General features: G+C 38.0%; 1 protein-coding gene across 1 annotated transcript in view; it reads right to left on the reverse strand.

Moving 5' to 3' along the window:
* LOC127808204 (DEAD-box ATP-dependent RNA helicase FANCM) overlaps nucleotides 1–17597 on the reverse strand; it is a 63717-nt gene that overhangs the window by 23331 nt on the left and 22789 nt on the right. The window contains 2 exon segments of the mRNA XM_052346628.1: nucleotides 12708–12838; nucleotides 13662–13855. Of these exon segments, the coding sequence (XP_052202588.1) occupies nucleotides 12708–12838; nucleotides 13662–13855 (325 nt within the window).

Here is a 17597-nt window from a genome sequence, read left to right on the forward strand (position 1 = left end):
GAGGATTGGCAAAGCCGAAGAAAAGGATGGTCTATATCAAATATCAAGGCTTGATCACCAAGAAGAATTTAGGTCCCTAGTTCACTCCTCTCTGATTACTCTTTATGGAAATAACTTGATGCTATGCCATCAAAGACTAGGACACCCCAGTTTAGATTATCTTCGAGTCTTATACCCTTCAATTTCTATCAATAAAATTCAAGGCTTCTCTTGTGAACATTGCATTATGGCAAAACAAACTAGAAGTACTCACTCCAAACATACCTATAAACCTTCACAGTCATTTCACTTGGTGCATAGTGATATCTGGGGTCTAGCTAGAATTCCTAACCTAATCAATACTCGGTGGTTCATAACCTTCATTGATGATCACACAAGAGTATGTTGGGTATTCCTATTGAAGGAAAAATCTGAAACTTATTTGATATTCAAGAAGTTTCATCAAATGGTCAAGAATGTCTTCCAATCTTGTATTCATATCTTAAGAACCGACAATGGCTGAGAATACTTCTCAAACCAATTTGATGATTATCTAAATGAGCATGGTATTGTCCACCAAAGTTCTTGTCCATATAACCCCCAACAGAATGGTATAGCCGAGAGAAAGAACCGGCACCTACTTGAGACAACTCGAGCACTTATGTTCACTCAATCAATTCCAAATTCATATTGGGGAGAGGCGGTACTTACAGCAGCTTATCTAATCAATGGCCTTCCCTCAAAGCCCCTTCAATTCAAAACACCTTTGAGTGTATTTCTAGAGTCTTTTCCTCATTATACCAGAGCCTTAAATCCACTTCCTCCTAAAGTATTTGGGTGTGCCTCTTTTGTACATCACAACCTACTAAACCAGTCCAAACTTGATCCAAAGGCACTTAAGTGTGTATTTGTTGGCTATTCCCCAACTCAACAAGGATATAAATGTTATTGTAGAAGAAATCAATCTAATTCTTCATATATAAAATTGATACAAGGGCTTTCTTATAGACATACACTCTTGGACCCTAAAGACTTCTACTTCAATACTACTCCCTAATATCTCTCCTAATTTGTAGGAAGAGATCAAATTACAAAAAATAATAAAATAGAAAATAAGAAACTAATAATACATATGGATAAATACTAAGAAAAGATAGAGATAAAAGCCTCCCTTTGATAGGACTCTCAAGAACCTGCTATCGCCAACACTCCCCCTCAAGCTGGGGAATGTATATCACTCATCCCTAGCTTGGATACTAGGTCTTCAAACTATGCGGTAGGCAATCCTTTTGTTAGAATATCAGCCACTTGACACCTTGATGGCACATATGAGATATTGAGGAGACTTGAATCAAGCTTTTCTTTGAGGAAATGACGATCAATCTCAATATGTTTTGTCTGATCATGTTGGACCGGATTATGAACTATACTGATCGCTGACTGGTTATCACATAGCAACTCAATGGGTCTCTGTACTGGAATTTTTAGATCTTCTAGTACTATTTGCAACCATAGAAGTTCGCATACTCCTAGAACCATAGCTCGAAACTTAGCTTCTGCACTTGATCTTGCTATAACTCCTTGCTTCTTGCTTCTCCAAGATACCAGATTACCCCCTAAGAACACACAATACCCAGTTGTGGATCTCCTATCGACTAGAGACCCCACATAGTTAGCATCCACATATCCTTGAATCTTTAAAACATCCCTTAGGGTAAATAAGATTCCCTTACCTGGTGTAGCTTTAAGATAATTCAAAATCCTCCTTACTGCTTGCATATGTTCCGAGGAGGGATTATGCATAAATTGACTTACAAGGCTCACTGCAAATGCTATATCAGGTCTAGTATGTGAGAGATAAATCAGCCCACTGTTGTTAGAATCGTGCGATTCGCGATGCGAATCACACGATTCGGCTCGATTCAATGAGAAATCGAGTCGAATCTATAGGGTGAATCGATATTCCCCTAGAATCGACCATGAATCGGAAGAATCGGAAAAGAATCGAACGAATCGGAAGAATCGAGTGAATCGGACGAATCACAAGACTGTTTGTAATGACCTAACTATCCAAACTAAATTCATTATACAAACCTTCCGACTATATGGCTTCCTTGATTGCATAACAAAGATAAGCTGTGAAACATTAAAACCTGAAACGTCGGGAGCTGAAAACCAAACAGAGAAGGATAAAACGTTGTTGCTGCATATGAGCATGATGCCATTAGCTGAAACGTCAGAAGAAGCAAAGACAAGAGCAACGACTGCGAGACTTCAAGCTCTGTAACTTTTGTTCAAGCCTTAAGGTGTGTTCACTGCGTTGCTTTCTTCTTCTGCTGCTTCTTCTTCTTCTTTCTTCTTCTTCTTCTTTGCTTTATCCGAGATCACACGACTATACGAGTCTTACTTAAACAGAAGATTGCGTTGCTTAAAAGTTAAAACCAGCTGAGACTCAAGTGTAGGCGTTGCTTAGCAGCTTTTGTTGACTTTGGGTTGTCACTGCCACTAGTTAAAAATAAAAGCAAGCTCACTACCAAGCTACCAGCTGGCAGTTGCTTTTGTTGACTGTAGAGACCAGAAGCAAGCTTACTACTTGCCAGCTGCTTTTGTTTTGTTGACTAATCTTTGTCAATCTATTGTATTTTTTATTATTTTTTTTTTTTCCTTTGCTCTACAGTGATTGCTACTGCTACGTCTCTTATCTTATTTCCTTTGATTTTTTTGGGTCTGTTTTTAACTTTCTAACTTTCTATTATGTTTTGTTTTGATTTCCTAATCCAATTTCTCTTCAAATTTTTTCTGTTTCTTTTAATTTTCAACTAATTTATATTATTTTCAATGTTATTTCTTTTTATATAGTGAAACTTTTAATTTTCAACTAGTTTATAACTTTATATTATTTTTATTTTTTTTATAGTATTCTACTATTTTCTATTTCAAAAGTTTGACCTTATGTTGTTTTTCAATGTTAGAAGAAGAATATTACTTTCTTTCTCATGGCGTCAAGATCAAAAAAGGGATCTACAACAACAAAGAATAATGATTCTATTTGGGAATATTGCTCTCAGATTAATGGAAATAGAATGAACTTAAAGTGCAATTATTGTGGAATTGAAAGATGGGGAGGGATAAATCGAATGAAACACCATTTTGCGGCTCATGATAATGTGGCTCCTTGTACACAATGTCCGGATAATGTGAGGGAACTTTGTATTCAGATCTTAGGAGAATTAGAAAGACAAAAAATGAATGAAAAAGAATGTTTCCAAGAAGAAGAGAAAGAAGTTCAAATGGTAGGAGGAAAAAGAAAAATAGCAAACTTTAAATGCAATGGTTAAGAAAAGGGAGCCCGTTGTTCATAGCATTTGTAGATTTTTGTATGGACATGCATTGCCTTTTATTTTGGTCAAAAGTCCCCTTTTTGCTTCAATGATGGAAGCCGTTGGTGAATATGGCAAGGGTTTAAAACTTCCTAGTTATCATGAGGCTAGAGTTACATTTTTGAATAAGGAAGTTGACAATGTAAACTCAATGCTAGAGAAGTATAAAAAGGAGTGGAAAAGGACCGGTTGTACTTTGATGTCGGATGGGTGGACGGATAGGAAAAGTAGGTCTCTTACAAACTTTTTGGTGAACAGTCCAAGTGGAACAGTTTTTCTTAAATCTATTGACACTTCAGATGTTATAAAATATGCACAAAAGTTATTTAAGTTGCTTGATTCATTGGTGGAGGAAATTGGAGAGGAAAATGTTGTTCAAGTGGTGACTGATAGTGCTTCGACCTACGTAGCTGCGGGTGACTTGTTGATGGAGAAAAGAAAAAAATTATTTTGGTCTCTTTGTGCAGCACATTGCATTGATTTGATCTTGCATGATATAGGTGGGTTGCCTATTTTCACAGATACAATAAAGAAGGTTAAAGAAGTTTGTGTATATCTGCCACTGCCCTTGTCAGTTCCTCTGATACTGACAATTGGTATCAGAGCCGACAATCAAACCCTGGCAAGCATGGCAGAAGGCACCCGCATGAAGCAACTAGAATCTTGATTGGAGGTTATAGAAGTCGAGTTGAGAAAGAGCCATGAACAAGTTGACGAAAGGTTGGAAATGGTCGAAGTGGGGGTCAAAAACACTCAGGAAGATGTAAGCCGTATCCAAGCAAACGTGTTGGAGGTGGAAAGAAACTTGAGGGAGGATTTCTCACATCTACACGAGGAATTCTCAGGCCTGAGCTACCAGTTGAGTGCTGCGTTGGCCATATTTTCTAGGCAGCCCAATGCTAGCTTGCCAATGGATTTTCCACCACGAGCAGTTGCAACTCCGATCATCCCTAGAGCTAAGGGAAGACCAGAGAGGGAAGAACGAACGGAAATGGAAGCAAAAGCCACACTAAGAGGAACTAATACACCCATCCCTAAGCTAGAGATACCTGTGTTCAAAGGGGAGAAGCCCAGGTGGTGGATCAGAAGATGCGAACGCTTCTTCTATCACTACCGGGTGGCAGGGGAGAATAAGGTTAATATGGCGATTGCATACTTGAATGATTTAGCAGACTCCTAGTTCCAGAATTGGAGTGGATAAAGGAATGAATGGAGGTGGTCAGAATTCGTAAAGGAGTTTTGTGCTCGTTTTGGTGAAAGTAGTTTAATGGATGTAGTGGAGCAATTCAATAAGCTAAAATAGGAAGGAATGGCGGAGGAATATCAAGCTCAATTTGAGGAGCTGAAGTCCATACTCAGTCATGCCCATCCAACACTGGATGAACACTACTTTGTATCTAGCTTCCTCAGCAGATTGAATGACAAACTCAGACCGATGGTGAAAATGTTGCAACCAACTACGGTGAGGCAGGCAACAGAGAAGGCCCGCTTACACGAGCTTTCCCTTAAAGCCTTTGTGAGGAAGCATAAGATCTCCTCAAAAGGATCAGGAGAGGGGTAGCAAAGCTCAATGGGAGGGGGCTATAAGGGTAGCACCTCCCAGATGAATAGGGGAAGCTACTCACCTCGTGCACCAATCCAGGCTGCCCCATTGAGATCTCTTACACTGGACTAGAAAAGGCAGATGAGATTGTGCTTCAAGTGTGGAGAGAAGTATGCTCATGAACATCAATGCCAGAAGCAATTGATGCAGATGGAAGGACAAGAAGACGAGGACGAAGAAGAAACGGAGGTAGAAGCAAAGGAGATCAAAGTAGGAGGTAATGCTGAAGAAAGAGAGAGGGGTGGACAGATTTCCCTCCATGCCTTGGAAGGCCACCCTCGAAGAAGGTGATCAAAATTAAAGGGGTTGTAGGGAAGAAGAAGTTGATAAGCACACATAGTTTCTTGGATGAGAATACAGCCAAGGAACTCTTATGCGTGCTACAAAGCACTATTCCCTTTTTAGTAACCGTTGCCAACGGCCACAAGATGATCAATCGGTATAAATGTCAAGGGTTTACGTGGAGAATGTAAGGATATGAGTTCTCAATAGACTTAAGGATCCTACAACTATGGGGATGTCAAATTGTGCTCGGAGTTGATTGGATAAGGACAGTGAGTCCCCTGATATTCGATTTCAACACCCTAAAGGTAACTTTTGAGAAGGGAGGAAGAAGGTTGACATTAACAGGGTGTGGGGAAGGAAAGGAATGTAGGGCTATATTAGGGAGACATTACTCAACTACATTCGGTGTACACCATTGAAGTAGAGCAAAAGTACACAGAGGATGACAAGGTTGGGGTAGAGGAGCACCAATGGCTCAAGTTGGAGGCCCTCACTTGCTCCGTGAGCAAGGTAACCCTTAATGACTCTTTACACTCTTTATTGGTTGAATTTGAGGACTTATTCTTAGAACCATTTTCCTTGCTTCCCAATCGCTTCCTAGAGCACACAATCCACCTTAAACCTAACATAGAACCCATAAACGTCCGCTCATACCGATACTCTCCTTTTCAAAAGGCAGAGATTAAACGCTTAGTTAAGGAGATGCTTTCCAAAAATATAATCCAACCCAACCAAAGCCCCTTTGCATCCCATGTTCTTGTTAAGAAGAAAGATGGAAGCTGGAGGTTCTGTGTTGATTATAGGCAACTAAACTCCCACACCATTAAAAACAAATTCCCCATCCCCATTATAAATGACTTATTGGACGAATTAGCAGGGGAAACTACCTTCTCAAAGCTTGATCTCAAATCTAGTTACCATCAGATCCGGATAAGCTATTCAAAAATACCCAAGATAGCCTTCCACACCCACCAAGGATTGTATGAATTCCTAGTTATGCCCTTTGGCCTAATTAATGTACCTACCACCTTCCAGGCACTTACGAACCACATTTTTTGTCCTTCCTCAGAAAATTGATCCTTGTTTTCTTCAATGATATCTTAGTATATAGCCCTACCATGAAGCAAACTTGATCCATCTCAAAACCATTTTCCAAGTCCTCAGATCTAACCGGTTGTTTGTAAAGAAGTCTAAATTACCTTTGCAAAGGGAAAGGTGAAGTACCTAGGGCACATTATCACTGGAGAAGGAGTGACTACTAACCCTAAGAAAATCACTGCCATGGTAGAGTGGCCAACTCCCAAGACCATTAAGGAGTTAAGTGGATTTCTTAGGCTAACAGGCTACTACAAAAAATTCATTAGGGGCTATGGGATGATCAGATCAGCAAGCCCTTGACAGAGCAGCTTAAGAAGAATGGGTTTGAATGTGATGACAAGGCAGAGGCAACTTTCAATTCCCTAAAGAGAGCTATGACCCAAGCTCCTATATTAGCCTTGCTAGATTTCACCAAACCTTTCATCCTAGAAACGGATGCTTGTAACATAGGGGTGGGGGCTCTGTTGGTTCAAAAGGGCAAGCTTATAGCATTCCTTGGTCAACCCTTAGCCCCTAAACACTTGGGACTAAGTATCTATGACAAGGAGCTTATAGCAATACTCATGCCAGTTGAGAAATGGAGGTATTATTTGGAAGGAAATCCATTTGTTATCAAGACAGAACACAAGAGCCTTAAGTTCTTAGGGGAACAGAGGTTGCACATGCAGCTACAGAGGAAGGGAGTAACCAAGCTGTTTGGATTGGATTACACCATCCAATACCGAAAGGGTAAGGAAAATACAATGGCCGATGCACTGTCGAGAAGGGAGGAAATGCGAGAGTGCCAAGCAATTTTAGTGGTGGTTCCAGATTGGATCAAGGAAGTGTCTAATAGCTATGAACAAACATCGTGGGCTAGGGATCCTATGACCTAGTTGGCAGCTGGACCATAGGAGCATAAAGGGTAAACCTTGAAGGCAGGGTTACTGAGATACAAAGGAATGCTAGTAATTGGGGATGACACTTAGCTCAGAACAAGAATACTACAAGCCTTGCACGCCTCACCAATTGGGGGACACTCGGATTTGAATGTCACTTACAATAAGGTGAGGCAGCTATTTTATTAGCCAGGGACGAAAAAAAAGGTGACTGCCTTCGTGTTAGAGCACCCTATTTTCCAAAAATGCAAACATGAGAAGGTCCCTTACTCAAGATTACTTCAACCCCTCGAGATACTTGAACAGGCATGGCAACAGATCTCTATGAACTTTGTGGAAGGGCTCCCATGGTCTGAAGGGAAGAACACTATCATGGCAGTGGTGGATATGTTGACTAAGTTCAACTATTTCCTAAGCCTAGCCCACCCATTTACCAGTATCCCATCACTTCAGATAGGGATAAGGTGTTCACCAGCAATTTTTGGAGGGAATTATTCAAGCAGCTGGGGGTTGGCTTGCAGATGTCCACAGCCTATCACCTTGAAACAGATGGGCAAATCGAACGAGTGAACCAATGTCTAGAGGTCTATCTAAGGTGTGTATGCTTCTCCAAACCCAAGAGCTGGAATCAGTGACTACCATTTGCTCGGTGGTGCCACAATTCTAACTACCATAGCTCCCTAAAAAGGTCCCCCTTTGAGGCACTCTTTGGCTACAAACCCCCATTGATACCCTCAATGATGCACTATTCCAATGTGGAGACAGCAGTAGATCAAAATTTAAGGCAGAGGCAAGAAGCCCTTCAAGTGATAAGAAAAGAATTAACAGTGGCACGGAATAGAATGAAACAATTGGCCAATCAACGAAGAACTGAAAGAAGTGTTGAAGAGGGAGATATGGTGTATCTAAAGGTAAGGAGATTTCAGCAACAACTATTTACTGGACAGCCCTCATCCAAACTAGGCCCTAAGTATTTTGGGCCTTTCCAAGTGATAGCCAAGGTGGGGAAGACCGCTTATAGGTTGCAACTACCAAAAAGAGTGGGAATACATCCGGTCTTCCACGTGTCCCTACTCAAGAAGTCAGTAGGGCCTCAAGACAGATCTTCCAAAGGTGACAGAGCCCTTAGCCATAACAGACAAAAGGGTCATCTATCAGAATTCCCTACCCTTAACCCAGATGCTGGTGCAATGGACCAACCACCATCCAGATCACACCACATGGGAATATCTACTAGAGAACCAGACTACTGTGATTTCTTGCGGACAAAAAATATTTTTAAAGGGAGGGGTATTGTCATGTTCCCAAGGGTAGATAGGTCCATCCATAATTTTGTACGCTTAAACTAGATGTACCTTAGCCATTATAGGCTATGCTATAGTAGGGGTACCTTCTAGAAGGACCCCATAACCACTTATATATATGTAATGGAGCCCAACTCCAAGACAATCAATCAGAATACTCTGATTGTCTCTTCTCTTTGCTTTCCGTTATCTTTCTTTCTCTCTATTCTCTCTCTCTCTCTCTCTCTCTCTCTCTCTCTCTCCTTCTCTATTCTCTTTCTCCCCAGTAGAAGCAGAATTCTGCCACTACCCCTGTTAGTTCCCTAGTACTAATAAATTTTCTTCTTTTTCTCAAACCAATGTGGACCTCTCCATGCCTCCATTTTAGCTCCAAAGCCAAGTTTATCTAGCTTTTTGCCTAAAGAGAATACACTTCAGCTCTTCCTAGAAAGGCAAAATCTCTCTTTTTAGCTTTTCTCTTATGTTCCCCTCCTTAATAGTTTACATACATCCATTATAGGTACATTATAGCCATGACTTCAAGACTTAAAAAGGGCATTATTATGATCACATTTAGCCATCTATGAAAAATTCTTTAAATCCAACACTTAATGAATTCACCTCTCACCCAAATAAGTAAAAATGGCTACATTACTTAACTAATATGTTGTTGTATCCTGTCCATAATAGAACTCTTATTGTTGCTTGAATAATTGACTATGTTGAGAGTAAAAATAAAATATAAACCTTCTATCCACCAACTTAAGCTTTTAGATGAGATGAAATGGTCAATACTCATGATTCAAGTAGTGGTTCTACACATCCATTGCCTCCAAAATCTAAGGCTAAAGCTATGTAGAAAAAAAAAAAAACCTAGGCAACTATCTGAAGTATGGGATCATTTTACAAAAAATGAGAATGACCCTTCTAACCCTAGAACTATGTGCAACTATTGTGGTAAAGATTATGCAAGTGATAGTAGGAAAAATGGGACAAGTACTCTTTGAAACCATGTAAATAATCAATGTAAGAAGAATCCTCATAGATTAGAAGATAAGAAGCAGAAGATTTTACGTTTTCAAAAGAATGGTGACAATGGGGATGAATGTGTTGTAGGTAGTAATCTTCTAGCTGTGGGATTTAGTCAGGTAGCTTGTAGGATTGCATGTGCCAAAATGATTGTCAATGATAAATTGCCATTTAGATTTGTGGAGCAAGAGAGTTTTAAATTATTTTCTAGTACTGCATGGCCTATGTTTGATCCTCCTTCATGCACTACAATTGCTAGGGATATAATTAGTCTTTACAATGATGAAAAGAAAAAGTTGAAGTCAAAGAATTAACAAAGAGTCTCCCTTACCACTGATACATGGACTTCAATTCAAAATGTCAATTATATGGTGCTTACAGCTCATTTTATAGATTCTGGATGGAAAACGCAAAACATAATCTTAAACTTTTGTAAAATTCCAAATCATAAGGGAGAGACAATTGGTAAAACAATTGAGGCATGTTTGAAACAATGGGGTATTGAGAAGGTTTTCACAATCACAGTTGACAATGATGTTTCTAACAATGGGGCTACCACACACATTAAGAAAAGATTGCAGATTTGGAAGAGTGTTGTTTGTGATGGAGAATTCTTACACGTGAGGTGTTCGGCACATATTCTAAACTTGGTAGCGAGTGATGGCTTAAAGGAATTGGACTTCTCTATTATGGTTGTACGTAATGCAGTTAGATATATTAGAGCTTCTCCTTTAAGATTGGCAAGATTCAAAAGTTGTGTGAAGAACACTTGTAAAGAAGAAAAGGCTCTTGTGTGCTCGGATGTGCCAACAAAGTGGAACACCACTTATTTAATGTTGGAGCATGCACTGAGATTTGTTGATGCTTTTAAATTGTTGGAAGATGAGGATTTGCTCTATTCACAATATTTTTGTGAAGAGGATAAGAATGGAAAAAGGCCTATTGGGCAACCAAATTCTAAAGACTGGGAAAATTGTGCAACATTTTGTAAGTTTTTGAAGACTTTTTATGATGCTACACTCAAGTTTAGTGCTTCTTTGAATGTTACTGCAAATAATTATTTTCATAAAATTTGTAATGTGCTTGAGAGACTAATCAAATGGAGTTCATCTTACGAATCAATCTTGAAAGATATGGCTTCTAGCATGAAGATAAAATTTGACAAGTATTGGGGCAACATTGAAAAACAGAATATGCTTCTTTATGTGGTGGTTGTGCTTGATCCTAGGTATAAGATAAAATATATGGCATTTTGTTTGCGCAAACTCTATTCTGAAGATGAAGTTAAAACCATAATGAATTCTATCAAGAGCACTCTAGGGAAGTTGGTGAATTTTTATGCAGCAAATGACTCAACTAGACAATCACCAGAAGATAAACAGGGTGGACAACTTCTAAACAAAAGTTTCCAATTGTGGATTCTGATGATGATGATGTTAACAAGTTTGAATATGATTTTGAGAAAGAATGTTTTGAAGATAATGCTTTTTAAATGAAAAATGAGCTTGAAAGGTACCTAGCTGAGCCTAACAAAGACATAAAAAATAAGACTTTTGATATATTGGCATGGTGGAAGGCAACTTCATCAAAGTACCATATCCTATCAAAGATTGCTCAAGATGTTCTTACCATCCAAGTGTCAACAATAGCTTCTGAGTCAGCTTTTAGCATTGGAGGTAGGGTGCTTGATTGCTTTCGAAGTTCATTGAGTCCATCTATGGTAGAAGTGTTGATTTGTTGCCAAAATTGGTTGAAAGCCATGTCTTTACCATTGGATATGACCTCAATATTAGAAGAGCATAATACTTATGAATCAATTTAATCTGATAATTTTTTATTTACTCATCAAATATGTTTATTATTTTATTTGTACTAACTACATTTTAATTTTCTAACTTTATTGTTCCCCTTAATATTGCATATAAGTCCATTATGACAATAGATATTGTAAACCTTGATTAGTGATGAAGTTGAAGCTGAAGCATGCTTGCTTGACCATGAATTATGTGGTGAACTTTTAATGCTATTTTTATGTTATGGACAAATGGTTGTGTTGTAAACTTTGAACTTTTAAGTTTATATTTTATTTGGATTGTAATTTATTTTACTTTGAACTCCATTACTTTAAATAATTAGTTATGATTGGTGTTTGGATAGTTATGGCATGTTGATGTTTTGGACTTTAAATAATTGGTTATGATTAGTGGTTGAATAGTTATTGTTGAACAATTTATTGCCAAAGAAGCTAGAACTAGTAGAATTTTTAGTTTGCAATGTGCCACAGTAAATGCCAGGCATAGTAGAGTATGCAACAAGAGGATAGGGTGAATATGAGTTGCCAAAAAAGGATGTAAGACATTCAATGTTTGGATGTTATTATCCGAACCGTGCCAAACCGCGAAAACCAAACCGCACCAAGCCGCAAATGCAATGCGGTTCGGTGCGGTTTCCGCTCACCAAACCAGACTGTGCCGTTTGATTTTATAGGAAAACTGCATATGCGGTTCGGCGTATTAAAAATGTCAAAAACCGGCCAAACCGAACCGTACACCCCTAACACATATGTGGTGAGAACAAGAGGAAAGAAAATAAGACAAAATTGGAAACAAAACAAAGACATTAAACAACATATTCAGTTTTATTTTCTACAGTGAAAATGAAACTGAGCACAAACAAATGAAAATTGGAAAACAAAACTAAAACTAAAAACAGAACTGAAAGCTTTGTCACATGGTGCATGGTCAATCACTGAACCTATCATATTGTGCATGGTCAATCATTATGGTTTGACTAAAAAGCTAAGCCAAATGATGGTCAATTTTGAAAGACTTCTTTTTCAATCCATCAGTCACCTGTGGAAATTTACAGCTGGCAGAAAATCTGGAAATATGCACGGTATTAACTATTGTTGTGAAAGATAAGAGTAAAAGCTTCATAGATCCATGTGAACATGAAGTGCAATGAATAGCCAGCAATTAAGAATTGAGTCCCTCAAGCTGGTTACAAATACTGAAAGTTTAAAGCGCCATTCCTCTAGTCAAAATGGAAGCAAAATATTCCAATTCAATTTATGCGCAGCCTACAAATTACCAGCATGAAGCTGAGACAAAGTGAAATCTGGCCATTTATATGAGAAGGATTAAATGAGAAAAAGTAAGATTAGTCAACATACTGAAATGATCAATCAGTACTTCTAACATTTTCGACAACTTGGGACTAGGAGCTCCATGTGACAAGCTTTTCTGCATTAGATGCTTTGCTTTGCACAAAACATCATTCCTACTCATAAGTCGTGCAAAAGACCTGCAAGAATTGAACCTCAATTACATTAAAGATGTTGAACACTTTTAGGAGCATTTCCAAAAAACAAATACCTTGGGAAAATTTCATCTAACTGTTATAAAAGGTGTGGGATCAACTTATACCTACTGTAAGTGTAAGAAGTTTTAACACCCCGTAAATTTTTGCTGATTGATAGGTCATAAAATTGATCCTTGGATTTGATATTCTTCCCATGTCCATTATAAGCCAAATCTCATGATAAAAAACTTCTGTTTCTCTATTTAATGTAACTCTTATTTGGACCACTATCAAAATAAGGAATCTCACAAACTCTGATTAACTTGAAATTTGGCATGGATTGTACACATCAAATCCAATAATTAGTTCAACAAATTTGAAAATGTCAAAGAGTAATTATGAACAAGTGGCTTATAGTTGCCCTGCATGGGAACAGGAATGTAGAAATTGTTATTTTTACTGGAAACTAGTTGTTCAACTAAGAAACCAGTCATCAAAACTTAATTATGCTTGCATGTTAGTCAATAATGGGACATGAACAGAAACAGAAAATTCTTTTGTACATGCCACGTCACACCAACAAAAACTCAAAAATGGCATACTGTTTCTCTTGTTGCCAATTTACTTGTAACATTCAGGCCATACATCAAGACTATTGGAAGGTTAGTGTGAATTGCAAATCTCTATGCCCAAGCCAAAGTTGGATATTAAATATATTTTCACCAAATAATTAAGCCTTGAAAATCTAGAATAATAGATATAGATTAAATGAAGGGAATTTAAATTCAATTAACCATGGTCACATTCAACATGAACTAGGACATACCCTTGCTGCAACTTCTCTTCAAGCATCTCATATGCTGGCCTTATTCCATGGCTTGATAGTAATTTGCGTATATGGTAAAGGGTAATCAGAACACCAAAATATCCTTCCACTTCTCCATGCTTCACTGTGGGAAGGTCTAGAGGTGGTGCTTGACGAAATTTATCCCTTGAGTTTAGCAAATCACACGGACTTAACTGTCAAGTGTGAAAAACTAGTTTAAATAGAAGATTATTGATCCACAAACACAACCAAACATGCAAAATCCCATAAATGTTGGAACATGAAGGCCTAGTCACATATGTAGTCGAGGATAGGTGAAGAAATGAAAACTGGAACTGTGAATTATTGACACAAAAATAAAGTGTCACAGAAATACCAAAAAATGAAGTCCTTGTAATTAGGGTTTCAGATGTGGAATGAAGAAGCTGAAATTACTGAAGGAGAAAACGAGAAAGAGAAGTTCTGAAAAATACCTCGATCAATGAATTAATTAAATGAAATAAGGCATAGCTGAACTATTTATATCCAGCTATCCTTTTAACAGTTAACAGACTAACCAACTTAGCTATTTAAACTAATACATCACTAAATACAACAGTTAACGATTCTAATCAGCATCAATCTCTCCAACATTCCCCCTCAAATTAGACTTACTGGCAGAGTTAGAACAGATAGTCTTTGTTTTGTCCAATGCTGCTGGTACATGAGAGTATATTGGAGATAATCTGAGTCCAAGTTTGTTACACAAGAATGACAACATGTCCCTGGATAGTCCTTTGGTAAAGATGTCTTCCACTTGATGTAGAGTAGGAACACACCGAATTTCAACCTCTCCATTTTCCACCTTTTCCCAAATAAAGTGCACATCTATTTCAATATGCTTTGTACGTGAATGAAACACTAGATTTTCTGCTATACTCTTTGTTGCTAGATTATCAAACCATAAGATTGGAACATGAGCTAATGGATAACCCAATCCAGAGAATAAAGATTTCAACCACATGATCTCAGTCACTCCTAGTGCAACTGCACGATACTCTGCCTCTCCCACAAAACGTGCCACCACGGATTGTTTTCTAGAACTCCAAACCAACAGATTCTAGCCAAGAAATACACATAAGCCACTAGTGGATCTCCTGGTTACTCTGCAACTAGTATGATCCACATCAGTGTAAACTGTTAGGGACAATTCATTAGGGGTAGGTGCAAACAGCAAACCCAAACCTATTGTTCCCTTGAGATATTGAAGTAGCCGTTTACAAGCCATCCAATGTAGCACCTTGGGAGAAGACATAAACTAGCTAAATTTATTAACCACAAATGCTATATCAGGTTAGGTATAGGTCAAGTATTGAAGAGAACCAATGATAGTTCTATAGAGTGAGGGATCAGAAAAATTATCTCCTTCATCTGTTAATGAAATGCCAAGATTCACTGGTGTCTCACAAGGCTTATAGTCTTGCATCCCCACCTTTTTCAACAAATCCAATGTGTATTTGGATTGAGTAAGATATATGCCACTAGCATCTTTATGAGCCTCAAAACCAAGGAAATAATTGACTGAACCTAAGGTTTTGAGGGCAAAATAAGTATCCAAATCATTAATGCATGCCTTAAGAACAATAGGATCAGACCTCGTGACAAGAATATCATCAACATACACCAATATGAACAATAAGGCTTTAGTGGTTCTCTTGATAAACAGAGAAGCATCTAAAACAGATCAGACAAAACCCCAATTTTGCAAAGTTGTTCTTAATTTGGTGTACCAAGCTCTAGGTGCTTGTTTGAGACCATAGAGTGACTTTTCCAATTTACAAACATAGGATGGAAATCTAGAATCAACAAAGCCTTCAGGCTGTGACATGTATACATTCTCAGTTAGGTCTCCATTTAGAAATGCATTATTAACATCCACTTGTTAAATATCCCAACCAAAAGAGACCGCCAAGGAGAATAAAACTCTAATGGTGAGAGCCTTAACAACAGGACAAAAAGTCTCGGCATAGTCTATTCCAGGGTTTTGAAGAAAACCTTTAGCTACCAAACAAGCCTTATGCTTTAGAATTGAACCATCAGATTTATACTTGACCCGAAACACCCATTTGCAACCAATAAGATTCATATCAAATGAAAAAAGAACTAAATCTCATGTAAGATTATGCTATAAGGCAGAAAACTCCTCCTTCATAGCCATGATCCAATGAGGATCTAAGAGAGCTTCATGGACTAAATTAGGTTCTAAGGTACTCATTAAAACATGAGAAGAGGTAGCAACAAGCTGTTTGGACTTAGATTGAGTTATCATAGGATGAATAGAAGGTGCTGGAGCACGATTATGTTTAGAAATGTGAGGTTGAATAGGCAGACAAGATTGTTGATCTGATAAAGGATTTGAAGACCTAATAGGAGAGGAAACAAAATCAGTAATATCAAAAAGGGCAAGGAAGGAACTAAAGACTGTGCTACTTGAGGAACATCGAAAGATAAAGAGGGAAGAAAATGAAAAATAGAAATTGAAGTACCATGAGATTGAACTACAGATGAGGAACAAACTGAGGGTATAAACAAGCTAGGATATGGATACTCATTTGGATTAAATTTAACATATCGAGAGACATATAATCTTCCTGAAGGATGTAAACATTTATAACCCGCGTGAACATGCCTATAACCAAGATGAGGAACAAACTAAGTCAACCATGTAAGCTTTATTAGATTCATTAGGACTGGCTAGAAAAACATGTGAATCTGACTGAGACTGAGCACCACCTCCACCTCTATCAAAATTTCCAAAACTTTGATTCTAACCAGAATTTCTTTGAAAATTCCGATCAAATAGATGGTAACATTTGTCAACAAAATGTTCAGGTTTACCACATAGTTGGCAATATATTCGCCTACCTCCAAATCGACCTCGACTCCTGCCTCCTCTATTCATATAACCACCCCCACGGGATACGAAACCACCTCTGCTATTAAAATAGCTACTGCAAGATCTAGATCCATAAGAGGCAACATTCACATTCATGGATGAGTGCAGTAGCAGGATCAAAATTAGCAGAAGAAAAATCAGATGAATTCTTAGTGGCTAATCTTTGTTCATACATTAACAAGAGATATTGAACTTTCTCTAAGTTTATCTCATCCGTCTGATATGTAATAAGGCTCACCACAGTTTCATAATCATGATCAAGACCATTCAAAATTGCAAACATATCCTTGTCACCTAGGGGTTCACTAATAGTAGCTAAAGCATGTGCTATAGTTTTGATTCTCAGAATGTAATCATTAACAGAAAGAGAGTTCTTCTTAACTAACCGAATGTTGTTTTAATTGGAACGACTTAGCAAATGTCTGTTGTGAGTAGAGAGTCTCAAGAGAAGTCCATACCTCCTCAAGAGTTTCGCAATGTATCACTTGTGCTAGGACCTCCTTGTCCATAGTAGAAAAGAGCCATCCGAGAAGAACTTGATCAGATCGAATCCAGGTCGTGTATGCTGGATTTACCATCGTTGAATCAGATCCTTCTACTTTCGTAGTTGGAACATATTTAGGCGGAGGCGGAGATTTGTTAACAAATTGAATCAAGTTGAAGGCTCTAATAGCTAAGATTTGTGCCTTCCAAAATAGGTAATTACCGGTATCAAGTTTGATAGGAACAAAATTGAATGATTTTGCAATTGACGGAAAGTCAAGTTGCGAGTAGTCAGAAGATAAAGCATAATTCAATCAAGGTAATGAGGAGCCACTACAATCTTGATTAGACACCATGGACGTAGGTCGTTGACTCTAATACCATGTAATTAGGGTTTCAAATGTGGAATGAAAAAGCTGAAATTACTGAAGGAGAAAACAAGAAAGAGAAGTTTTGAAAAATACCTCGATCCATGAATTAATTAAATGAAATAAGGGATAGCTAAACTATTTATATCC

Source organism: Diospyros lotus, chromosome 8 (genome assembly GCF_014633365.1).
Source record: "Diospyros lotus cultivar Yz01 chromosome 8, ASM1463336v1, whole genome shotgun sequence".
NCBI classification, from domain to species: domain Eukaryota; kingdom Viridiplantae; phylum Streptophyta; class Magnoliopsida; order Ericales; family Ebenaceae; genus Diospyros; species Diospyros lotus.